General features: G+C 45.6%; 1 protein-coding gene across 4 annotated transcripts; it reads left to right on the top strand.

Annotated features, from left to right (window-relative positions):
* Nucleotides 1-386: 386 nt before the first annotated feature.
* On the top strand, nucleotides 387-26,868 carry LOC124141964. Of its 4 annotated transcripts, none has more exons than XM_048403053.1 (11): nucleotides 387-498; nucleotides 2,220-2,312; nucleotides 2,840-2,936; nucleotides 3,912-4,013; nucleotides 18,449-18,549; nucleotides 19,337-19,572; nucleotides 20,513-21,652; nucleotides 23,061-23,145; nucleotides 23,791-23,839; nucleotides 25,002-25,102; nucleotides 26,041-26,868. In XM_048403053.1, exons 1-11 carry the CDS (start codon nucleotides 457-459, stop codon nucleotides 26,155-26,157), a joined length of 2,163 nt encoding a protein of 720 aa, XP_048259010.1. In that variant the 5' UTR covers nucleotides 387-456; the 3' UTR covers nucleotides 26,158-26,868. The 4 variants fall into 4 exon arrangements, 3 of the variants coding, with proteins under 3 accessions (XP_048259010.1, XP_046366127.1, XP_046366126.1); XM_046510171.2 differs by having other exon boundaries at nucleotides 3,903-4,013; nucleotides 25,002-25,018; XM_046510170.2 differs by having other exon boundaries at nucleotides 3,903-4,013.
* The last annotated feature ends 993 nt before the right edge of the window (nucleotides 26,869-27,861 follow it).

Raw genomic sequence — 27,861 nt, 5'->3', positions numbered from 1 at the left:
CGATAAGGTGACTCACTTTGTACTAGAAACGTACTAGAAGTTGTACTTTGTTGTGTTACTTATATATTTACGGTATTCAAGTTGGTGCCTACACTTGTGTTACTCTTAGCCACGCCCTAGGAAAGCAAAACATGTACACTTGATTTTAAAAACATTTCAGTAATTACAAGGCTTGTGAAAACTGAAAAGTAAATAGGCCCCAGAAACCTACGATTGTCACACGAGGCGAATAAATGTTTTGACTCTGCGACTTGCTAGGCCGCTTTACAGATAACTGAAATAATATAATAATTCGATAACGCTTACTAGGTACAAATATCACAGGTAGTTAAATAACATCGGCACCGGTTTAATAATTTTACGACTGTGTCCGGTTTATCACATCCGAGGCGGCTACTTCCGGATCGCGTTCTCGCGGGAACAAGTCACGTTACAAACTCAAGCACACAGACAACAATGTCGGTGCGACGACAGCGATATTTCACAACTTATGTCAGGGTAGGCTTACTCTACGGAAAAGGGAGATTTTTTCCTGTACATTTGTGAAAACGAATCCCCCTACAGTAACGTTCTTACCATAGCTGATTGTGCACCGTCATTACCAGCTGGTGACACTACAAGCGCCGTCACGTGCACATTGAAGAATGTGCAGCATATATTCCCCCCCCCCCCCCCCCCCCCGTTCTAAAGTCACATGGAAAAGAACAAATGGACTCTGTCTATCTATTCCACATGTGGATTCCGGGTGTCCCTATCAATCTATCCTAGTCGTAAGAAGTTGTTCCGGGTGCCGTTGTACGAAACCGCTTAGCGCTACGACTGTCGTAAGTCTATGTTAAGGTATCTGAGTTACGATCATCTTAGCACTAAGATCGCTTTGTTTGTTTGTTGTTTAACGCCGCACTCGGCAATATTCCAGCTATATGACAGTGGTCTGTGTAAATAATCGAGTCTGGTCCAGACAATCCAGTGATTGATATCATGAGCGTCAATCCACCCAGTTGTACAATGGCTCCCTGGTGTTTAGGCTCGTCAACTTGGTTGATTCCATGTCATCCAGCAGAGAGCCACGATGGGGGTCCTACAGTCGAGACAGGACCTTGACTCTAGGACCCAATCGAGTGTCTTGGCTACGTGTCATCGTATCTGGACGATGTGAACCGTACACATTATTTGCAATATCGATCACTGGGTTTTCTGGCCCAGATTAATTACAGGCAAACATCATATATAGCAACAAACAAACTATCTATTATCTATTCATGATGAGAAATATGTAAAGAATACCCCAAATTAGTCCTTTCCAGAATATAGGGCCTAATCTATAGATATCCATATCATATCCACACTGGAATGGGCAAGAAATACTGCATGACAATCCTTAGCAATTCAACACCTCTTTACGATCATAGTTTTCTCGCCAATCACATGAACATCTCATTCACTTATAAAAGACAATTTTATCTTAAACAAGCAATCTTACTATTTACAATTTCTGTGTGACGCTCACCCCTCGTGATAGTGCAAGTATTCAGGATAGAAAACGTATTAAGTCCAAAAACCTATGATGTTCGAAAACCTATGATCCGACGATAATAGTATTGTGTCATGAATAATAAAGGCATATATGATGCTGAAAGCTCTGATTGAAAACATGACAATATGTGTGCTGTACATTCTCTCGATTGACACGAAACTTTGAGAGCATTTCAATTTTCATTGGTCATTAAAATCAATACCGTAAGTAGGAATAATCCTTACTATTTATTTTTTAATCATGAAATTATGACACATGTGACACCTTGCTTAGCATATCTATTGGTCAAAACTCAAAAGTCCGGAAACTTAAACAAGCCATCGGTCAAATAGAAATGTTACCGGTCTATGACCGGTGACCAACGGCCATCTGAACCCTGTGTGGGGTATTCATGTTATACTGCGGCATGATAAACTACACTATAAAACACCATAAAATCGGCTAGTACAAGCAGCCACAAACACACACACATGCATATATGTCGCTATATAAGTGCAACAATCTTGAACGCGACATCAAACCCCATTTCATCGCATCTCACCATGTTGATTAATGGTATTCTGTTCGACATTTGTTAAAATCTTGTTTTTAAACTCCTGAAGCATGTGAAAGTTGCACATTATGTGTTGATTCAAACTTGATTCACTCACTGTGAAATGAGCTGTGCATGTTTTGGAAACAGGTGCAGAAATGGAAAGCTCTACAGGTGGAGGTACACCCGATGTCCTCGGAGAATACCGACTTGTCCTGGCACTTTGAAGACAGACATTTCCAGGTGGGGCAGTTCAGTTTCATTGTTTTCATTGGAGTTTGATTTTCATTTCATAATTTGTTTAACATGTTTAAGAAATTCCATGCTTATTTGTTGATGTGAGAGCTGATACCCTTTGTGGGGCAGGCTAGCATATTTTGAAAAACAATATATCCTTCCGAGATAATACTGGGATAATAAATTTTCTTCCACTTAACAATTGTGAAAAAGAAATGTAATTGTTCATCTTCTTCTTCTGTGTCTTGAAGCAGTTTCACATGCATGCAAACACGCACACACATGCTCACATGCACACAAACACACAGTATTAAACAGTCAATGCTTTAGCATGTTTAGCAAATACCTAGTAAGGTCAGTACAAGATGAAATTTTTAGTAATAGCAAATGAATATTGTACATGTATCTAGGTTCAAATATTACCATGATAACAGCAGTAAAGCTCCAGGCGTCCGTGCCCCTCTTTGATTTCAAACACTGAATTGTAAGTAATTTTTATACCCCTTACAAAATGTCATAATTGCATGTTTCAGGAGATTTTGCAGTTGTTGCGGGGACCAATTTTTGAAAGAGTGAAGTTGAAAAAACATGAAATAAAAAAAGACATGGTCAAGTCGAATATCATGACAGGTAGGCTGAGGTGTCTGTTGTCATACCATTGTCACATCCAGCATGCTTACAATTTGGCAGAGTGAAAGCCGATGCAGTTGCCACGGCAACAATTTGAAGTCCAAATGGTTCAGGATACCTATTGCTGGTGGAAGGATTTCAGAAATAGTGGGAAATGGACTACTTCTGTCTTTGCATGAAATGCTAACTCCCTTCTCATTAACGCCGCAATGTAACTGGAATACTGTTAAAAGTGGCGTTAAACCCAACTCACTCACTCACTCACTCACCCTTCTCATAGGAAATGGGACTGTTATGTTTACTGGAACAGCTGAGAGTTTTGTGAATTGGTAAAGGTTAAGTTATACCCACTCTATGCTTTCAGTGTAAATGGCCTTTTCTTCTCCGAAATTACTGCCAGATATTGACCCAAGGGTAAAGTGGTGGTCTTAAGGATATAATTGTCAGATTGCATTTTTATCAAATGATGTGACACCACAACATATGCTGTCCTCTCTTTACTACTGTACATGAGTTAGTGATTGACTGGTGCTTTACATGACGGGCATGGCAGGTACTCTGTGCATAGCTTCATAACAACATGACCCGTGAAGATCCGGGTTAAAATAGGTCTTCAGCAACCCATGCTTGCCGTAAAAGGCGACTAACGGGATCGGGTGGTCAGGGTTGCTGACTTGGTTGATGCATGTCATCAATCCCAATTGCGTGGACCGATGCTCATGATATCGATCACTGGATTGTCTGGTCCAGATTTGATTATTTACAGACCACTGTCATATAGCTGGAATATTGCTGAGTGCGGCATAAAACAACAAACCAAACCAAATCATAACAACATAGTTGAGTATAAAAGTAGACAGCTGACTATATACCAAACATCAGCCCAGGGAAAGGGAGTTAACTGAGTTTTCCACCAATGTCCACCTTGTAATGATGATGATGATTTATCCATGTTCCTGCTGTTAGGGCCTACAGTCCGCCTTGGATATGATTTTCGAGCTAAGCCGGAATATGAGACCTGCCTTCTGCCGATATCTCAGCCACTTTACACCAGCGATAGTGAGGAAGAGCAGCAGGGTCAGTATGACATTGTCAAACACCCGTCGTACATCCGTCACACACCCGTCATAAACTGTCACACACCCGTCATACATCCGTCACACACCTGTCATACACTGTCACACACCTGTCATACACCTGTCACACACCCGTCACACACCCGTCATACATATATCACACACCCGTCACACACCCGTCACACACCCGTCATACCCATGACACACACCCGTCACACACCTGTCACACACCCGTCACACACCCGTCACACACCCGTCATACCCATGACACACATGTCTTACACCCATGACACACCCGTAGTACACCCACAACACACCCATTATACACCCGTCCCACACCCTGGTCATACAGACATAGCCCTGTCACACCCCGGTCATACAGACATAGCCCTGTCACACCCTGGTCATACAAACATATCCCTGTCACACCCTGGTCATACAAACATATCCCTGTCACACCCTGGTCATACAAACATATCCCTGTCACACCCTGGTCATACAGACATATCCCTGTCACACCCCGGTCATACAAACATATCCCTGTCACACCCTGGGCATACAAACATAGCCCTGTCACACCCCGGTCATACAAACATATCCCTGTCACACCCTGGGCATACAAACATAGCCCTGTCACACCCCGGTCATACAGACATAGCCCTGTCACACCCCGGTCATACAGACATAGCCCTGTCACACCCCGGTCATACAGACATAGCCCTGTCACACCCTGGTCATACAGACATAGCCCTGTCACACCCCGGTCATACAAACATATCCCTGTCACACCCTGGGCATACAAACATAGCCCTGTCACACCCCGGTCATACAAACATATCCCTGTCACACCCTGGGCATACAAACATAGCCCTGTCACACCCCGGTCATACAGACATAGCCCTGTCACACCCCGGTCATACAGACATAGCCCTGTCACACCCCGGTCATACAGACATAGCCCTGTCACACCCTGGGCATACAGACATAGCCCTGTCACACCCTGGTCATACAGACATAGCCCTGTCACATCCCTGTCATACAGACATAGCCCTGTCACACCCCAGGCATACAAACATATCCCTGTCACACCCTGGGCATACAAACATATCCCTGTCACACCCTGGGCATACAGACATATCCCCGTCCCACACCCTGGTCATACAGACATAGCCCTGTCACACCCCGGTCATACAAACATATCCCTGTCACACCCTGGGCATACAGACATAGCCCTGTCACACCCTGGTCATACAGACATAGCCCTGTCACATCCCTGTCATACAGACATAGCCCTGTCACACCCCAGGCATACAAACATATCCCTGTCACACCCTGGGCATACAAACATATCCCTGTCACATCCTGGGCATACAGACATAGCCCTGTCACACCGTGGTCACACAGACATAGCCCTGTCACACCCTGGTCATACAGACATATACCTGTCACACCCCTGTCATACAGACATAGCCCTGTCACACCCTGGTCATACAGACATAGCCCTGTCACACCCTGGTCATACAGACATATCCCTGTCACACCCCTGTCATACAGACATGGCCCTGTCACATCCCTGTCATACAGACATAGTCCTGTCACACCCTGGTCATACAGACATAGCCCTGTCACACCCTGGTCATACAGACATATCCCTGTCACACCCTGGTCATACAGACATATCCCTGTCACACCCTGGTCATACAGACATAGCCCTGTCACACCGCGGTCATACAGACATATCCCTGTCACACCCTGGTCATACAGACATAGCCCTGTCACACCCTGGTTATACAGACATAGCCCTGTCACACCCTGGTCATACAGACGTATCCCTGTCACACCCCGGTCATACAGACATAGCCCTGTCACACCCTGGTCATACAGACATAGCCCTGTCACACCCTGGTCATACAGACATAGCCCTGTCACACCCTGGTCATACAGACGTATCCCTGTCACGACCCGGTCATACAGACATAGCCCTGTCACACCCTGGTCATACAGACATATCCCAGTCACACCCTGGTCATACAGACATAGCCCTGTCACACCCTGGTCATACAGACATAGCCCTGTCACACCGTGGTCATACAGACATATCCCTGTCACACCCCAGGCATACAGACATAGCCCTGTCACACCGTGGTCATACAGACATAGCCCTGTCACACCCTGGTCATACAGACATAGCCCTGTCACACCCCGGTCATACAGACATAGCCCTGTCACAGCCCGGTCATACAGACATAGCCCTGTCACACTGTGGTCATACAAACATATCCCTGTCACACCCCGGTCATACAGACATAGCCCTGTCACACCCCGGTCATACAGACATAGCCCTGTCACACCGTGGTCATACAAACATATCCCTGTCACACCCTGGTCATACAGACATAGCCCTGTCACACCCCGGTCATACAGACATAGCCCTGTCACACCCCGGTCATACAGACATAGCCCTGTCACACCCTGGTCATTCAGACATAGCCCTGTCATACCCTGGTTCCGGAAAATTTAAAATCCCAATTGGACATTTGCATTTAGGCCACACCCCCTTCAAATAGCGTATTTTAGTATGACTTTTGACACACATTACAAGTTGTTACATATTCATAATATGATGAATTATTTCAATTTAAATTGTTTAATTCACCGAACAATTAATAACAAATAATATCATTTTAGATATACATGGAAAACATACGTTTGTTTCTGTTATAATAACGATCTGTTAACGTAGTGAAAGGTCTAATTAATATTCATGAATTATATCTGCTCAAGTGTACGCGTTGTAACATTTGGATCGAGACTATTATCCCATATTTGGTTATCACGTGACCTCACGGGATAAGTGTTTTTTTTAACTAAAGATTATTTAAAAACAAGACAGATATTCTCTTTCTGATTAAATCCTCCTTGGGGCACTTATTGCATTTTCCAGGCTGCAGAAAATCTACTATTTTGTTCCTAATAAAATATTACCACACTAAAAAAACAATGTTTTTTGTGTATGATGTACGACCACCCAAACAGGGCCTCACCCTATTTGGCGCCACACGCCAAGGGGAGCAACTCACACCAAAATCACTTTCCACATGTCATCTGTCAAGTCAAGACGTACATGAGAGAGCTCAGATAATTTTTTCTGTCAACCAATCGATTGAACAATCACAAGAGTTGAAGACATGGCTGAACAAACTGTATGTGTGGTAAATTCCCTTTTCTTTTGCAAAGGCGTAACACCTCGCATTTCCTTTAAGTTTGATGTAGTAAATTCGTCGTCCCTGCGTACGTGGCACGTCCATTCAATCGTAATGGCCGCCGCTTGGTAGTCATCATCGTTATTGATACTTTAACTCATGATCGTTTATAAAAATGACATGGTTGTTCATTATCATTACATTGTAAACTACATATTTCCTATTATGACCTGAAGTTCTAAATTATAAGAGACCTTTAACGTCTCAATAAATTTTTTTTTAACTCAGGCTTTCTCCGTCGAGGCTTGTATTTTATAAAAGAACTTACTAGCTCCTTAATAATGTATATATATTATATCGTATATTAAATTACGCCTTAAGGTTACACACAACCAAATGTTTTCCCATAGACTTCTATAGTAACGTTATGATTTTTTTTTAAATAACTAAGCATTCAACAGCTATTACCTGTACGAGTGTGCACAGTTTGGCCTTAGAGCAGCAATAAAAAAAATAAAAATGACTAGCTTAGCCAGCTCCTTTTCCGAGTACCGGAAGCTAAACACACCACCCCCAGTTTCGCACCAAATGTCACCTACTTGAAAATAGCTGTGGTCACATTCAGCATAAGTCATCATGTTGAAAAAGACAGTACTAAATATAGAAAAACATGGTCAGTTTTAATAACTGGATGGATGTACATTTGAAAGACATAAAAATCTTACAGAATATCCTCCAATCACAGCCTGCAGATATCTCTCGATCTGCACTGAAGGCTCCCTACGAAAACCGCACTCTCCAAACTGGTACTGATTTGGTGTAGTAGAACCTGTAGACAAATCAGAATATATTTGCACTTGTCAAATCTGTGATTTATATATTGTATATATATATGTAGCTTCTCAGAAAAGAAATGGAAATTGGATTAAACTTCACTACTTGTTCCTATCCAGCATGTCTATATGGCACCAGAATACATAGTTTTGATGCACAGAAAGAGTTGTGAGAGTTTAATGATGTACACTTCATCAATGTTTTACAAAAGGTATTTCTGTATTAATAAAGAAGTTTTTACCTTCATGCACTGACCATGGAAGTTCATTTATATTTCATAAAAGATGGTGGTCAGGGGTCAATTCTATAAATGATTGAGGCTGCATAGATCATATCACCCTAAAATATTTTTTCGACTAAAAAAATTGAACAAATCCTTAAACCTCAAAACCAGTTACAATATATATTAAAAATTGAGTAGTGGTCTGTTGTTTGCCTTCCTTTGCTGACATCATCAGAACATAGCAGAGTCTGCTACATTCATGGAATATGGTTTTGACACTCATGACATGATGCGATTGATATTGTTTGAGATTGCTCGAACTTACACCATCCATTGTTTATATAATTAAACACTCAAATGGCTGTCAGCATTTGGTAAATCATCTATGGAGGGGCTATCACAAATGTTTGTGCTTTCATATACTCCAAAAATCAAAAGTATAATCATCTATGATATAGGCTGGTGACATAAGTACACATGGAAAGGAATCAGAACAAAATCTCAAAATTGGACAGAGAGCATGGAATTCAGGCCAACAATAAGCAAGGGACACATTAAGCAGCTTTAAAGTCATCATATATGTAAGGCTGGATAATGAACTTTACCAGAAAATAGGAAGTAAAGGGGTGCATTGTTAACAGCAATCTCAAACACTGACCAGTGAACCATACCGCCTATTAAAGCCGAGAAATTGAAATGGACCCTCAAGTAGAAAAAAGCTTTTTGAAACCACAACATGGAAGGAAATTACACTTAACTCTATTGATTTATTTAGTTAAGACTTTAAAATACTCACAGGACATCAAACATTCTTACTGTTTAATGTTTCAAGGTGGCTAAACTTGCTTATTTCAGTTATTTGCCAGTTTCAATGAAACAAAGTTAAAATTCCATATAATTTTTAAAATGTACAGCTTATCCTGACATAAATGTAATTCTTTTTATTCACAATTAACAGTGTCATGCAATACCAGCTTAAAATAGTGTTTCTCTCCAATAATTTATGGGTTTATAGGGGATTGAAAGATACAATGCATTTTACTAAACGGGAGATAATTTAGTTTTGTCGAACACTATCACATTCTTTACAGATGATTTCAGAACCATAATGTTACATTCCAAAAGAGCCAGTGGATATTATTTTCATCTAAGCAGGTTCTGGGACTGGTGTATAGCCCTTACTTCATGTTTGCAAACTAAAAAACTGCACAGTGAGGCATTAAGGGAGCACTGTCAGAAATGTCTAGTGCATGAGGGTGATCTTATTATGGCACTTGATAGTGAGCAACAGAGGGGCCTCAAGTGGACTGGGGTTCTTAAATGTACTTACTGTACCTACATGTCCAAGTTCCACAACTTCTACAAGGTAATAAAGCGCAGCGAGGCAAAACAAGGGTTGTCGATCACACACTGCCAACACCGGACTTCGGATCAGCTTCTCCAAATGCCAAATTTGATGTCGAAACTCCTACTTCTTCTGCATGAGTGCACATATACCTCCCCAGTCAACATCAGGCATGTGAAAAGCAGAAAAAAAATGTTCAGACAGTATCAAATGGCAAACCAGTTTGGATATAACAGCCAGGAGTCAGTTCTTGAGGGGACAAAATAATTATTTGAAAGTCATATGAGTGAAAAATAAGTCTGTTTTAAGAAACTTAATAGAAAAATAGCATCATTCATTCACACAAGAGCACCTAACAGAAAGACATATTGGTATGTTACATTGTTTACTATAAATAAGGGGATGTTTGACATATTCTGCTGTCAGCAGTGTACATGCTTCATACTCAAGATAACGGCATCGCGTAACTTGACTGGCAAGCGATTGACACAAGGCAGAAATTGTTGTGGCAGTGGTGACTTTATCCTAATTTGTTGTCAAATTCAGAAGGCAGGAGGAGGGCTTGTTGGACAGAGGTACCCTGGGGGGTTCGTGCTGAGTTCGACCACAATACGAAGCAACATTCATTTCCAGCCCATCCAAATGCTCCATTCAACCCAAAATGCCCCCAACTTTACTGTCATTATTTTTAAATTTGCCTCCATGGTGTATCCATGGTGAAATATAAACAGAAAAGCATGTAAAGTATGAATTACTGAAATGTGCACTCACCCTACAGGTTACACACAACCAAATGTTTTCCCATAGACTTCTATAGTAACGTTATGATTTTTTTTTAAATAACTAAGCATTCAACAGCTATTACCTGTACGTGTGTGCACAGTTTGGCCTTAGAGCAGCAATAAAAAAAATAAAAATGACTAGCTTAGCCAGCTCCTTTTCCGAGTACCGTAAGCTAAACACACCACCCCCAGTTTCGCACCAAATGTCACCTACTTGAAAATAGCTGTGGTCACATTCAGCATAAGTCATCATGTTGAAAAAGACAGTACTAAATATAGAAAAACATGGTCAGTTTTAATAACTGGATGGATGTACATTTGAAAGACATAAAAATCTTACAGAATATCCTCCAATCACAGCCTGCAGAAATCTCTCGATCTGCACTGAAGGCTCCCTACGAAAACCGCACTCTCCAAACTGGTACTGATTTGGTGTAGTAGAACCTTAATGTATGTTTCTGTTATATCTCTTGCACTTATACATGAAACATACATGCACACCAGCTCAAATAAATTACGGTCTCTTACAGGCCTTCAAATTGTGTTCAGGCTGTGAAGCCAGTATCCCCACACAGGACAATCACGACAAGTGTATTCGTTGTCTGGCGGAACTAGGTCATGATGACCAAGCTTGCCCCATCTGCCTAAGCTTCACCCCCAAGGCGTCCAAGAATCGCCATGCGGACTTGTTGCACTACTTGAGGTGGGGGCAGATATAAGGGATAAGTCAGTCCCCCCCCCCCTTCCAAAAGTAAAGGGGGTAAGGAGGGTAAGGGTAATAAGGGCAACGGTCCCGTGTCTTCATCTTCGGTCTCCAGTAATAAGGAGCCTAAAAAGTTGGGGTATCAGGCTAGTAGGGTTCCTGTAGATCAGTCACCCACACCTGCACCTTCTGTCAATCTGGCTGATATTTCTTTCCCCTTGAGGGCGCAGATGACATCCATGTTAGAGGAGGTCAAGTCCCAGCTCCGCGAGGAGTTAAGGGTGGGGCTTCCCGAATATCGGGTGTCGGACGTGGCCTCGGGGCCTTGTGGAATGCCCGGCGTCGGCCGTGGCAGGCCGCTTGGCCTCGGGGACGACTCGAGACCGGGCTTGGGCTCGGGATTGAGATCGCTCTCCAGCGGAGGGGTAGCGGGCGCCGGCCCGTTCACTTCCTCCGCGCCTGTTTCCCAGGCGGAGCCAGAGGCCTTCTCGGAGGCCGAGGCTTCAACCTGTGGTTCCGTGCTCAGTGGTCAGGTGGGTTCTTTCGAACCCCCAGCACCTCGGGACCGGGATTTGGCTTCAGGCCGGGGACAGCCAGGGGAACGGAGGTCGCAGGCCTTCGAGCGTCCGCTCCCGATACCGTCTACTTCCTCCCTGGTCGAGGAGTCGGAGTTAACCTTCGGCTCGGAGACTAGGGATGAGGAGTCGATGTAGGAGGGAGAGGAAGGCTCGGAGACCCCTGCAGGGTTTTCCTTCGCTTCCTCTCTGCGACACGTACGGGACAAAATTGTCCAGGTACTGCCGCAGTAGGCTGCCCCTGCTTCCGAGTCGGACTCGTCTGAGTTCCGCCTTCCGAGTTGCGCCTTGCAAGCTGCCCCAGGTGCGACTCAGTATTCTGTCATCGTTGGCGCATGAGGTCATCGATCCTCTGTTGTCGGGTAACCGAAAAAAGTACGACTTCCCCGAACTTAGTAAACGTAACCCTATGGCAGAGGCCTGGGATTTCGAGGTGCCTTCGGTCGACGAATGCGTCTGGACCTCAGAGACCCTGGGGGGGTCTTCGACCCCCACTTTGGCTAAGGCCAAGCAGGGCCGGCGATTGCCTCTCTTCCCATTCTGTGGCACCGAGCTGAAGGCGGCTTACGTCTGCTTCGAGGAGCAGTTCTGTAACGCCGGCCAACAGCTTCGGATTACGGTCCACTCAGCGTACCTTTCTGCGGTGCAGAGGGAGCTGGTGGGGGAGGGCCAGGGCGACTCATCGGAGTTAGCCAGGCAACTCACTGAGGTCCACAGTCATTTGGCGATGGACACTCTATGTAGTTGTGCCTCCCAAATGATGTGCGCAATTATGGGCATGTGCAGGCTATGGATGTCTGTATCTAAGTATTCAGCATCCACACGCAAAGAGCTACTGGCGCTCCCCTTGGGTTCTACCCTTTTCCCAGGGGCGCAGCAGGTAGTTCGGGAGGCCGCGGAGCTCTACGCCTCCATCAAGGATTCAAAAGCCTTGTTGGAAGTGCCTAGTAAGCCCCGCAAACGGTCATCCCAGAGAAGGCAGAAATACTAAGGGCCGAGGTCGTAGCGCTTCTACAGAAGGCAGCTATAGAACCAGTACCCTTGGGACAGGAAAACGAGGGTTTTTACTCGGCGTATTTCCTTGTCACCAAAAAAGGCGGAGGGTTCAGGCCCATTCTCAACTTGAGACGGCTGAACAAAATAATAGAGGTACCAGCCTTCAAGATGGAGACACTGCGCGCAGTGATCTCCGCTGTAGAGACAGGGTAATGGCTGACGTCAATAGACCTCAAAGATGCCTACCTCCACGTACCCATACACCCCGAGTTCAAGAAATACCTAAGGTTTTCTTTCGACGGGAGGTGTTATCAGTTCCGGGTTCTACCCTTCGGGATTTCTACGGCCCCGAGGGTGTTCACCAAGCTGATGTTGATTCCTGCCCAAGTGGCCAGATCGAAAGGGCATTATGTCACCCGTACCTCGACGACTGGTTACTACGTGCACTATCTCACCACATGAGCCACATTGCTACACAAGAGGTGTTAGACATTCTGATTACGCTCGGGTGCATAGTCAACTTAAAGAAGTCGGATCTGACCCCAGCTCAGAATCTGACTTTCTTGGGGGCGAATTTCAACACAGAGAGAGGGATTGTCTCCCTAACTCAAGACCGCATTGCCAAGGTCAGGAGCGTAACCTTACAGTTCCTTATCTCCAACAGGCACACTGCTCGTACTTGGCTCCAGTTGCTAGGCAACATGGCGGCGACAGTGGATGTGGTTTGGCAAGCGCGCTTAAGAAATTGACCCATTCAACAAGCGTTGCGCCAGATATTGGCAAGCTCGGAGGACCTCGAGACGATACTCGAGACCCCGACATGGCTCATTACACACCTTCAGTTGTGGACCGAGGACGGGAATCTGTCCCAGGGCCCCCCCCCCCGACACTTCGTCTCTCACCGTTCAAACAGATGCGTCACTCTCCGGCTGGGGAGGCGTTCTGAACGACCACACTGCATCGGGACTATGGTCCCAGCAAGTGATCTCACTGCACATCAATGTGCTGGAACTGAGAGCGGTCAGGTAGGTGTTCCAACGCTTCTAGGATATGCTTCGGAGCCATGTGGTTCGTCTAGAGATGGACAACCAAACGGCGATGACTTACATCCAGAAGCAGGGGGGGAACGGTGGCTACGTCACTCCTCCAAGAGACGTGGCAGTTCCTCCTGTGGTGCGATACTCACGACATCAGGGTGATACCTGTTTATCTCCCGGGGGTAGACAACGTCCACGCGGACGCTCTGTCTCGCCGGATCGTCGCTCCTCACAAGTGGAGGCTCGACCCGGGGATATTCGGGGTTATCTCCTGGTTGTACAGGTCATTCCAGGTGGATCTGTTTGCGTCTGGGGAACCACCAGATACCAACGTTCTGCTTCCGAGTCCCCGACCCGAGGTTGGTGGCACCGGACGCCTTCCAGCTAGATTGGACGGACGGAGTTCTGTGGGCCTTCCCACCAGTTCCTCTGATTTCCAGGGTCCCATCTCAGCTAGGCACTCAGCCTGCGTGACTACTTGTGCTACTTGCACCTCTTTGGTCGGCGCAGAGTTGGTTTCCCGTAATTCTCAGGTTTCTGGCTCAGCCTCCTGTTCTATTACCTTTACGACCAGACCTCCTATCCCAGAACGGGGCCCTCCACCCGAATTCCAGGATTCAGTGGGTGGCTTGGCCACTGTCAGGAATCGCCTCCAGACACAATACTGGCTTCGCGGAAGGATTCGACAAATGTTCAGTATGAGGATAGATGGGCCTGCTATGCGCGATGGTGTGTCGATAGGGGGGTTGCAGATCCCTTTTCTGCAGATCTAGTAGCTGTCCTGGAGTTCCTCCAGTCGCGACTGGATGACGGCTTGGCCGCATCGACAGTCAGGGGGTACTCCACGGCTATTGCAGCCTTTCACGTACCTATCAACGGGGCACTTCTGGGTGCGCACCCTTTAGTGCAGCGCTTTCTAGCAGGTGTGGACAGGATCCGACCGACTGTCTGGCGGATCAGTCCCCCTTGGGACTTGTCAATCGTTGATTGGCTGTCCGGTCCTTCCTTTCGGGATCTATCGTCTGTTGAGCTGGAAGGCGGCGTTCCTTGACGCATTCACGCAATGTCCGCCGATCCCGAGCTGACCATCTTTCACCAGGACAGAGTCAGTATTCGCCTACCGAACTTGTTTTTTAGTGTGGTAATATTTTATTAGGAACAAAATAGTTACAACATGTCATGTAGATTTTCTGCAGCCTGGAAAATGCAATAAGTGCCTCAAGGAGGATATCATCAGAGAATTCATAACCTCTACAAGTTTGTAAAAATTTAATCACAAATGCTAAAATATCGTTGATAGCAATAGTTATTTGAATACGTTTTTCATCTGTACTTAATTATTGACCATAAAAAAATATGATCGTCACAGAAAGCAAAATGGCGGTCAATCAAGATTCAATATACGACTAGCTACTGAAAACAATAAAATCTGCAAATCCTCATTGTATGTCAACCAAGTGAAAGTCGTTAGCCACGACTTACAAAATGATCGTCCAGACTTTGAGGGTTTGGCAGATCCGCTCGACTGATCTGCATCGGTGACTGGCTGTCGTCACGCTGTCGCTTCTTGTCTGAGGTTACATATCGTAGCATTGTGAGGATAATGAGGTACATCGATGAAGCAAGGTATTTGTACAGTTGTAGACACCTTTCACTCAAATTAACAAGATGTTCTCAGTAATTAATCCTCGATTAATCAGTGTCAACTCAGTTTATTGCCTATTACAGTGATTGACCGATTGGACTATCATGTAGGTACGATGTATTTACAGCAATAAAAAAAAACAAAGCTTGTCAGTGTAGATAATCTTTATTGTGTTACAACTGCAGACAGAAACTGCTCAGTCCTAACTGTTGATCATGTCCGGTCAAAATTTGTTCAGTAAGCAATATTTTAAACTGGACATTTGAGATTCCCAGTCGGACATGTCCGGCTCATATGACGGTTTCCGGACCCCTGCCCATCACACATCTGTCGTACACCCGTCACACACCCATCATACACCTGTCGTACACCCATGACACACCCGTCGTACACCCATCACGTACCCGTCGTACACCCATCACACACCTGTCATACACCCTTCATACACCTGTCGTACACTAATCACACACACGTCACACACCCCTCATAACCCGTCACACACCCGTCATACACCTGTTGTTCACCATCACACACCAATCATACACCCATCACACACCCGTCATACACCCACAACACACCCATCATACACCTGTCACACACCCATCATACACCTGTCACACACCCGTCACACACCTGTCATACACTGTCACACACCTGTCACACACCCATCACACACCTGTCATACATCCGTCACACACCTGTCATACACTGTGTCACACCTGTCACACACCCGTCACACACCTGTCATACATCCGTCACACACCTGTCATACACTGTCACACACCTGTCACACACCCGTCACACACCTGTCACACACCCGTCACACACCCGTCACAAACCCGTCATACCCATGACACACATGTCTTACACCCATGACACACCCGTAGTACACCCACAACACACCCATTATACACCCGTCCCACACCCTGGTCATACAGACATAGCCCTGTCACACCCCGGTCATACAAACATATCCCTGTCACACCCTGGGCATACAAACATAGCCCTGTCACACCCCGGTCATACAAACATATCCCTGTCACACCCTGGGCATACAAACATAGCCCTGTCACACCCTGGTCATACAGACATAGCCCTGTCACACCCCGGTCATACAAACATATCCCTGTCACACCCTGGTCATACAGACATAGCCCTGTCACACCCTGGTCATACAGACATAGCCCTGTCACATCCCTGTCATACAGACATAGCCCTGTCACACCCTGGTCATACAGACATAGCCCTGTCACACCCCGGTCATACAAACATATCCCTGTCACACCCTGGGCATACAAACATATCCCTGTCACACCCTGGGCATACAGACATAGCCCTGTCACACCGTGGTCACACAGACATAGCCCTGTCACACCCTGGTCATACAGACATATACCTGTCACACCCCTGTCATACAGACATAGCCCTGTCATACCCCGGTCATACAGACATATCCCTGTCACACCCTGGTCATACAGACATAGCCCTGTCACACCCCGGTCATACAGACATAGCCCTGTCACACCCCGGTCATACAGAAATAGCCCTGTCACACCCTGGTCATACAGACATAGCCCTGTCACACCCTGGTCATACAATTATATCCCTGTCACACCCCGGTCATACAGACATATCCCTGTCACACCCTAGTCATACAAACATAGCCCTGTCACACCCTGGTCATACAGACATAGCCCTGTCACATCCTGGTCATACAGACATAGCCCTGTCACACCCTGGTCATACAAACATAGCCCTGTCACACCCTGGTCAAACAGACATAGCCCTGTCACACCCTGGTCATACAGACATAGCCCTGTCACACCCCTGTCATACAGACATAGCCCTGTCACACCCTGGTCATACAGACATAGCCCTGTCACACCCTGGTCATACAAACATAGCCCTGTCACACCCTGGTCATACAGACATAGCCCTGTCACACCCCGGTCATACAGACATAGCCCTGTCACACGCCGGTCATACAGACATAGCCCTGTCACACCCTGGTCATACAGACATAGCCCTGTCACACCCTGGTCATACAAACATAGCCCTGTCACACCCCTGTCATACAGACATAGCCCTGTCACACCCTGGTCATACAGACATATCCCTGTCACACCCCGGTCATACAGACATAGCCCTGTCACACGCCGGTCATACAGACATAGCCCTGTCACACCCTGGTCATACAGACATAGCCCTGTCACACCCTGGTCATACAGACATAGCCCTGTCACACGCCGGGCATACAGACATAGCCCTGTCACACCGTGGTCATACAGACATAGCCCTGTCACACCCTGGTCATACAGACATAGCCCTGTCACACGCCGGGCATACAGACATAGCCCTGTCACACCGTGGTCATACAGACATAGCCCTGTCACTCGTGGTCATACAGACATAGCCCTGTCACATGCCGGGCATACAGACATAGCCCTGTCACACCCTGGTCATACAGACATAGCCCTGTCACACCCTGGTCATACAGACATAGCCCTGTCACACCCTGGTCATACAAACATATCCCTGTCACACCCTGGTCATACAGACATAGCCCTGTCACAACAGTCATACAGACATATACCTGTCACACCCCAGTCATACAGACATAGCCCTGTCACACCCTGGTCATACAGACATAGCCCTGTCACACCCTGGTCATACAGACATAGCCCTGTCACACCCTGGTCATACAAACATATCCCTGTCACACCCTGGTCATACAGACATATCCCTGTCACACCACGGTCATACAGACATATCCCTGTCACAACCTGGTCATACAGACATAGCCCGGTCATACAAACATAGCCCTCTCACACCCTGGTCATACAAACATATCCCTGTCACAACCTGGTCATACAGACATATCCCTGTCACACCCCGGTCATACAGACATAGCCCTGTCACACCCTGGTCGTACAGACATAGCCCTGTCACACCCTGGCCATACAGACATAGCCCTGTCACACTGTGGTCATACAGACATATCCCTGTCACATCCGGTCATACAGACATATACCTGTCACACCCTGGTCATACAGACATAGCCCTGTCACACACCCGTGTTTCTTTTGACTGCAGCTTGGACGTCCGGATACCGCAGCCTCAGTCTGCACCATGAGAAGCTGGTTGTGTACAGCTGTCTACTGAAGGAGAAGTCCAGTCACAGCAGCATGGCCCAGGTCAGTTACAGCATGGCCCAGGTCAGTTACAGCATGGCCCAGGTCAGTTACAGCATGGCCCAGGTCAGTTAGAGCAGCATGGCCTAGGTCAGTTACAGCATGGCCCAGGTCAGTTAGAGCAGCATGGCCCAGGTCAGTTAGAGCAGCATGGCCCAGGTCAGTAACAGCATGGCCCAGGGTCAGTCACAGCATTGCCTAGGTCAGTTACAGCATGGCCCAGGTCAGTTAGAGCAGCATGGCCCAGGTCAGTTAGAGCAGCATGGCCCAGGTCAGTTACAGCATGGCCCAGGGTCAGTCACAGCATGGCCCAGGTCAGTTACAGCATGGCCCAGGTCAGTTAGAGCAGCATGGCCCAGGTCAGTTACAGCATGGCCCAGGGTCAGTCACAGCATGGCCTAGGTCAGTTACAGCATGGCCCAGGGTCAGTCACAGCATGGCCTAGGTCAGTTACAGCATGGCCCAGGTCAGTTACAGCATGGCCCAGGTCAGTTACAGCATGGCCCAGGTCAGTCACAGCATGGCCCAGGTCAGTCACAGCATGGCCCAGGGTCAGTTACAGCATGGCCCAGGTCAGTTACAGCATGGCTCATGGCATGGTGGGGGGTGGGGGGTGGGGGGGATGTTTCACTCAGGACCGAGTTTTGTGCATCAGGAACAATTAATGCCTTTGATTTGGACTACTCAAATGTTTTCTTTAACATTGGATCACTTGAACTGACCATGTGGATTAATCCATATTCAGTTGTGACCTGGAGCCCCTTGTTTAAGTGAGATGTGGTTTGTTCAGATCCTGTCTGCGATGTCGACGGAGTGCAGCAGCAGCAGCAGTCAACAGCCACAGAAAGTCAGCATCAGCAGCTACTTCCACAGAGTTGTCCCCCCTGGCGGCACACCAGCCAAGTCATCACAGTCCAGTGCTTCAACACCAGGTGGCCCTAGGTCCCCCCCAGCATGCACCACAGGCCAGGATGATGTGGCAACAGCCCTGCCCTCCGACACACGCAAGAGAAAACTAAAAAGCATGTATGCTACTGCATGTTAGGAAGAATCAGGGTTGAGGATTAGTCAGTGGGTGATCTTTAGAAAACTGGGTTGAAAGGTTGTGTTATTTTCATCGTTTTAATTAAGGGAATAAACCCTCTAGGGTCAATATAGATTCCCAGGATCTCGTGCTTGTCATAAACGTGGGTTGTTGGTAATGCCACACTCAGCAATATTTGGGTATAAAAATAGTCATGACCAGACAATCCAGTGACTAATGCTATTAGCAACATCCAACACCATTGGGATACAATGACACAAGGTCAACGAACCTAAGCAATATGTCAATATCTGACTCATATGACAATTTGCTGGAGACCTAGTCTCCCCAGAATGCTGACTGATGGGGAGCAATGAGAACTGAGGAATGGGTGCAGGCTTCCGGATCAGTTAATATTCTCGGGCATTAACTTATTGTTATTCAATGTTGAAATTTGGGGACTAAAATGTGTGGAATTACAGCATCAAATTCTCATTCACTACTATTGCTGACCCGTGAAGATCCGGGGTAGAATAGGTTTTCAGCAACCCATGCTTGCCGTAAAAGGCGACTATGCTTGTCGTAAAAGCCGACTTGCGGGATCGGGTGGTCAGGCTTGCTGATTTGGTTGATGCATGTCATCAATCCCAATTGTGTCGATCAGTGCTCATGATGTCAATCACTAGATTGTCTGGTCCAGACTCAATTACAGTCGCCATCATATAGCTGGAATGTTAGCTGATTGAGGCATTAAACAACAAACAAACATTACTATTGCTACAGTCTACTCATTCTTTAAATCCTGCAGATTCTGTTTTACACATAATGGCCCTTTCATACTTTGTCCCTTGGCTGATTTCTTTGTGATATATATATATATATATATATATATATATATATATATATATATATATATATATATATAGTTTTTGCTCTTTCCAGAATCAAGCGAAGCGGACCCAAATTGTCGAAGAAAGCTAAGAAAATGAAGACGCTGAAAGACATTTTGAAGCCAGGAATCCCTTTAGAGTGTGCTGGAGGTAGTCTGGAGGACAATGTTACAGGTGACAGTGAATTCAGCAGAATGTCATTCTTCGGAGATTTACCTGAAGCAGATTGTCCAACTGTGGATGATAATAATACTCAACCAGATCCAAGACGTGAAATTATTGACAGAATTAAAGCAAACGCTACAGAACCAAAAGACTGCTCAGAAATAGAAATGTGTACAAGATCAGAAAGTTACAAAAACCTGGATTTGTTTTCAGAAGATTCCCATAAGAAATGCAAAGTGACATCTGTGTGTGGTGACAACGACAATGTTCAGATCAATTCAAGTAACCATGGTAACCGATCATATGGCTCGGAGGACATGTTTATGGAACACTGTGATGAAGAAACAGAGGATGAAGTAAACATCACTGAACTGAAGAAAGCTGAATCTGAATATCATACTGCAAAGGAGAAGATGGACTCTGCAATCTGTAAGCCTGTGTGTAGTCCACCACGTCCACAATATGACGTAACATATGACTCGGAGGGTAGTGATTGTTGTATGATGCCAGAGATTTCTTTACAGAGTGAACAAGTTCAAGTGTCTGTTACAGATCACATTCCTCACTCAAGATCTGAACCTATATTTAAAGGTTCAGGGTTTAAACATTTGAGAATGGATTTCATTCAAAGAAGGCTTACTGTAGGCTCGAATGAGACCTTACCATCAGCAAGTTTTATACATGAGTTTGACCCCGATACTCCCGATGTGAAGTCAGGAAGAGTGGTGGCAGAAGGAAATGGTGATGAAGGCTGTACCAAGAGAAACAGAAACGTGGAAATGGAGGGTACTGTGTCCGATAAAATAGATTGTGAAGTCTTGCCGCAGATAACTTTGAAGAAGCGAGACCGAAGCTGGAGAAAATCCTTGGCGCTGTTGATGAAAGAGAAGGACAGTCCCCAAGAAGTTGAGAAGGAAGTGATTGACTGTGATACCATCGACTGTGATCTGATCGAGGTGCTGGAGGAACTCCCAAGGCATCCCATGATCCTCACAGAGGACCTGAGACAGGAGCTGAGTCGAGTCAGGTACAAAGCGTGCTTCCCTCCTTGCTCCACATACATATACCAGTCTGTTCCAGGTTCCATGCTCAGATACCAATGGTTATGTGTTCCTCACAGTCTGTTCCATGTTCAATGCACAGATACCAACAGTTATGTGTTTCTCGCAGTCTGTTCCAGGTTCCGTGCTCAGATACCTATAGTTATGTGTTCCTCGCAGTCTGTTCCATGTTCAATGCACAGATACCAATAGTTATGTGTTCCTCGCAGTCTGTTCCATGTTCCATGCACAGATACCTATAGTTATGTGTTCCTTACAGTCTGTTCGATGTTCCATGCACAGATACCTATAGTTATGTGTTCCTCACAGTCTGTTCCATGTTCAATGCACAGATACCAACAGTTATGTGTTCCTCACAGTCTGTTCCATGTTCAATGCACAGATACCTATAGTTATGTGTTCCTCCATGTTCAATGCACAGATACCAACCGTTATGTGTTCCTCACAGTCTGTTCGAGTCAGGTACAAAGCGTGCTTCCCTCCTTGCTCCACATACATATACCAGTCTGTTCCATGTTCAATGCACAGATACCAATAGTTATGTGTTCCTCGCAGTCTGTTCCATGTTCAATGCACAGATACCAATAGTTATGTGTTCCTCGCAGTCTGTTCCATGTTCCATGCACAGATACCAATAGTTATGTGTTCCTCACAGTCTGTTCCATGTTCAATGCACAGATACCAATAGTTATGTGTTCCTCGCAGTCTGTTCCATGTTCAATGCACAGATATCAACAGTAATGTGTTCCTCACAGTCTGTTCCATGTTCAATGCACAGATATCAACAGTAATGTGTTCCTCACAGTCTGTTCCATGTTCAATGTACAGATACCTATAGTTATGTGTTCCTCACAGTCTGTTCCATGTTCAATGCACAGATACCTATAGTTATGTGTTCCTCACAGTCTGTTCCATGTTCAATGCACAGATACCTATAGTTATGTGTTCCTCCATGTTCAATGCACAGATACCAACCGTTATGTGTTCCTCACAGTCTGTTCCATGTTCAATGCACAGATACCAATAGTTATGTGTTCCTCGCAGTCTGTTCCATGTTCAATGCACAGATATCAACAGTAATGTGTTCCTCACAGTCTGTTCCATGTTCAATGCACAGATATCAACAGTAATGTGTTCCTCACAGTCTGTTCCATGTTCCATGTACAGATACCTATAGTTATGTGTTCCTCACAGTCTGTTCCATGTTCAATGTACAGATACCTATAGTTATGTGTTCCTCACAGTCTGTTCCATGTTCAATGCACAGATACCAATAGTTATGTGTTCCTCACAGTCTGTTCCATGTTCAATGCACAGATACCAACAGTTATGTGTTCCTCACAGTCTGTTCCATGTTGCACCTGTTGGTTTCAGGACCGAGTCGGAGCTGAGAGAGTCCCACATTCAGATGATGGTGTTTGCCAGCGAGGGCTATCTCCGATCCATCTTCACAGGCCAGGTGATGATCATTTTCCTGTGAGGTGTCGAGGCTGAATACATGGGTACTGTGAAATGGGTGTTATCAATAATTATTGTTGAAGGAGGCGGCACACTTTCTTAACTATCTAGCTCATCCTGAAATAAAATTCAATGAACATGAAGAGGTACAAAAGCATTTCCTCATGTTGGCAAACTTCAGTACAAAGGGCACATATAGACATCTGTGTGAGTGCCCTGTGGTACACTTCACACGTAAATATCTTTGTGAGTGCCCTGTGGCACACTTACACGTAAACAACCTTGTGAGTGCCCTGTGGCACACTTCACATGTAAACATCTTTGTGAGTGCCCTGTGGCACACTTACACGTAAACAACCTTGTGAGTGCCCTGTGGCACACTTCACATGTAAACATCTTTGTGAGTGCCCTGTGGCACACTTCACACGTAAACATCTTTGTGAGTGCCCTGTGACACACTTACACGTAAACATCCTTGTGAGTGCCCTGTGGCACACTTCACATGTAAACATCTTTGTGAGTGCCCAGTGGCACACTTCACACGTAAACATCTTTGTGAGTGCAACATGGCACTTGATAAAAATGCATTCCAGTCTCTGAAGACCCTGGGGTGGAATTTGTATTGACATATGTCTCTTGCTTGCAGATTCAGTGCCGAAGACATGAAGACTACAAGAGAGGTGGAATAGCCAGGTGTAAGTACACGAGACATGTAGCCAGATGTAAATATTCCCTTGAGGTAGACAATTTGCTGGGCAGAGTTGTATCCCTTAGCTGTGCCAGGATCTGTTGGTCGTTTGTTTAAATCCCAGGTTTGCCCTAGTTATGTTTCATCTGTCAGCTAAAAACCTGTTCTCCTAAGTTCACCAAAGTGAAAAACATTGTCAACCTTAGTAATAAAGAAGTTGTTCATCCATAAATTCTTATACTTAGTACTCCAACTTCTAAATGCCTATCAAAGAAGAAATTGTCAACCTACACTGGCACACTGACATGTTGTTATATGACAGTTCAAAGGGGTTTAAAGTTCAACCAACCCATCAATAGTAAGTGCTTGCTGCTTGATGCTACTTCCTGACAAGATGGAACATGGATCCAATATTACAGGTCAAATATAGGGGCAATAGTGGTGGCAATGTTGTGGTAGTGGTGGCAATGTTGTGGTAGTGGTGGCAATGTTCCGGTAGTGGTGGCAATGTTCCGGTAGTGGTGGCAATGTTTGTTGTGGTAGTGGTGACTTTGTTCTTGTAGTGGTGGCAATGTTCTGGTAGTGGTGGCAATGTTGTGGTAGTGGTGGCAATGTTGTGGTAGTGGTGGCAATGTTGTGGTAGTGGTGGCAATGTTGTGGTAGTGGTGACATTGTTCTGGTAGTATGTGGCAATGTTGTGGTAGTGGTGGCATTGTTCGGGTAGTGGTGGCATTGTTCTGGTAGTGGTGGCAATGTTGTGGTAGTGGTGGCAATGTTGTGGTAGTGGTGGCAATGTTCTGGTAGTGGTGGCAATGTTCCGGTAGTGGTGGCAATGTTCTGGTAGTGGTGGCAATGTTCCGGTAGTGGTGGCATTGTTCCGGTAGTGGTTGCATTGTTCCAGTAGTGGTGGGCGGTCAGGTAGCCTAGTGGTTAAAGCGTTCGCTCGTCACGCCGAAGACCCGAGTTCGATTCCCGACATGGGTACAATGTGTTAAGCCCGTTTCTGGTGTCCCCCGCTGTGATATTGCTGGAATATTGCTAAAAGCGGTTTAAAACCATACTCACTCACTGACTCCAGTAGTGGTGGCAATGTTCTGTTTGTGGTGGCTTTGTTCTGATAGTCATGGCAATGTTCCAGTAATCATATATTGTGTCATGTTTTGTTCCAGTGAACCTCAACTATCAGGTAAACCTCGGGATGTTCTCTGAGCCTCAGCAGGATGCTGTCATGGAAACTCTAATGGCAATATTTTGTAAACGCCATCATAAGGTATATACGCCAGAATGATTTGTATAGTCATATGCAAACAACCCACTTAAAACTCCTTTATTAATAGTGCCCAGGTCAGACAAATATATATAGGTACAATCTCATAAAATCAGATCTTTCCTCGAGTACGATACTTTCTGCATGAAGAGGTCACATCAGATGAACTTTCTAATCAGCGTTAAGGCTTTTACATTCTTGGTATGAGCGAGGAAAGCATTCAGACAAGCATATCTGATTTCTGCATCATGGAAATGGTTATTATCAGGGATTTCTGAATGCAAACAAATATAGCCATACTATAATATTGCTTTGGATGGTAGGGACTGAAATTTACAAAACGAGGCTCAAGACTGGACTGTACATGTTTTTACCCGACGCGACCTCTTACATTGTGCTATGGAGGCGTTGTCAGATTGTCATGCAGGGAGGTATAGTATCGGAGTAAACAACCTCATTTTAATGCCTGGCTTCAGATTCCTCTCCATACACTGATTTGAACTCTTTTAGCACTGTAATTACCAATCAATTGTTGCAAAGTGGCAGTTCTTGTCAGGAGGTTATTGTCCTTGTACATGTCCCAGTACCCTGTTCAGATCTAAGTGGTAACAATAGGAAGTTTGTAGATGGATGTTTTGAGCTCATTTAACTCTTGTTCTACAATTTCATTGTTTTGTTTACAGTGTCTTCTGTAATATACTACTCAAAAGAAGTTAGGGATCACCCAATTCTTTCATATTGGTAATGTTAATCTGTCATGGCATGAGAGTTTAACTATTGTAATATGAAAGAATCAGGTGATCCTTAACTTCTTTTGAGTAGTATACATTAGAAACTGCATGTAAGAGCTCCTCACCATGTTTGGCCATGTGCCGTCATTAGATATCATAGCTGTAATGGTGAGAGAGCTCCACACACTGCATGCCTCCCTCTTGTTGCAGTACATGGACTACCTCCTGAAGGTGCTGCTGCCGGAGATGATGATACGGATCCTGATGGAGGTGAAGCACACAACCTACGATGACACGGAGGCACTCATGAGTGGGGCTATCCAGTAGTGTGTAGAAACACCAGCACTCTTGTGGCCAACTGATGAGGTTCAGCCCTCTCTGCGACTCTGATGAGGGGCACTCTTGTGGCCAACTGATGAGGTTAAGCTCTCTGTGAGACTGTAGAGACTCTGATGAGGGGCACTCTTGTGGCCAACTGATGAGGTTAAGCTCTCTGTGAGACTGTAGAGACTCTGATGAGGGGCACTCTTGTGGCCAACTGATGAGGTTAAGCTTTCTGTGAGACTGTAGAGACTCTGATGAGGGGCACTCTTGTGGCCAACTGATGAGGTTAAGCTCTCTGTGAGACTGTAGCGACTCTGATGAGGGGCACTCTTGTGGCCAACTGATGAGGTTAAGCTTTCTGTGAGACTGTAGAGACTCTGATGAGGGGCACTCTTGTGGCCAACTGATGAGGTTAAGCTCTCTGTGAGACTGTAGCGACTCTGATGAGGGGCACTCTTGTGGCCAACTGATGAGGTTAAGCTCTCTGTGAGACTGTAGCGACTCTGATGAGGGGCACTCTTGTGGCCAACTGATGAGGTTAAGCTCTCTGTGAGACTGTAGCGACTCTGATGAGGGGCACTCTTGTGGCCAACTGATGAGGTTAAGCTCTCTGTGTGAGACTGTAGCGACTCTGATGAGGGGCACTCTTGTGGCCAACTGATGAGGTTAAGCTCTCTGTGAGACTGTAGCGACTCTGATGAGGGGCACTCTTGTGGCCGGGGCGGTCGGGTAGCCTAGTGGTTAAAGCGTTCGCTCGTCACGCCGAAGACCCGGGTTCGATTCCCGACATGGGTACAATGTGTGAAGCCCATTTCTGGTGTCCCCCGCCGTGATATTGCTGGAATATTGCTAAAAGCGGCGTAAAACCATACTCACTCACTCACTCACTCACTCTTGTGGCCAACTGATGAGGTAAAGCTCTCTGTGAGACTGTAGAGACTCTGATGAGTGGCATTCTTGTGGACAACTGATAGGGTCAGGCACATCTACATAATTGCGTGATGTCTTGTAGCTTCTATTAATCATTTGCCTTGGACTCCCTGATCAATACCTGTTCAGCTGAATAAATTGTTCTCCTCTGTCATCTTGTGTAACATGAACCCACTCATTGAGCATGTTGAGCAAGGAAAGTGTATGTAATCAATGAAATGAACTATTTATCATATCCTCAGATTTGAGCATAATTAAGCTCTTGTTTTTTGTCAACCATGACCAGTAAAGTGAACAATTTGAAATATTTGTGTTGGATCTTGTTTTGCAACCATTGCACAGATGAGCGTTTGTAAATGTATGTTGTAGTCAGCACTATCCTGTGCAGAAGACACTAATGAAGTAGACCTCCATTTGTAGACAACATGGATTTTAACGTGCAGATTTTGGTAGACTGCAGGATTTGCAAAGAATGAGTACTGCCAACTGGGCTTCGACAAATATTTTCATGTTCATAATCAAGGTCCTCAAGTGATTTGATGCACTTTGTGTGGTTAGACCCATTTTTATAATATAGATCTCGATTCGTCTTCACTGGTTGTCGCCATTTTGTTGAAACAAATGGCTCAATGAATCATGCCTGGAAATTCCAGCCTAGTTCAGCAAGGTTGGAAACTGGACTTTTGTAGTCTTCCCTTGCCTCGGGAAGATGGCCGCATCAACAATACTCACACAGGACACAGTTAAGAACACGTTGATTATATAAATATATTTATT

Source organism: Haliotis rufescens, unplaced genomic scaffold, assembly GCF_023055435.1.
Source record: "Haliotis rufescens isolate VD_foot unplaced genomic scaffold, xgHalRufe1.0.p SCAF_3, whole genome shotgun sequence".
Taxonomy (NCBI): domain Eukaryota; kingdom Metazoa; phylum Mollusca; class Gastropoda; order Lepetellida; family Haliotidae; genus Haliotis; species Haliotis rufescens.
This window is presented reverse-complemented; position numbering and strand designations above follow the sequence as displayed.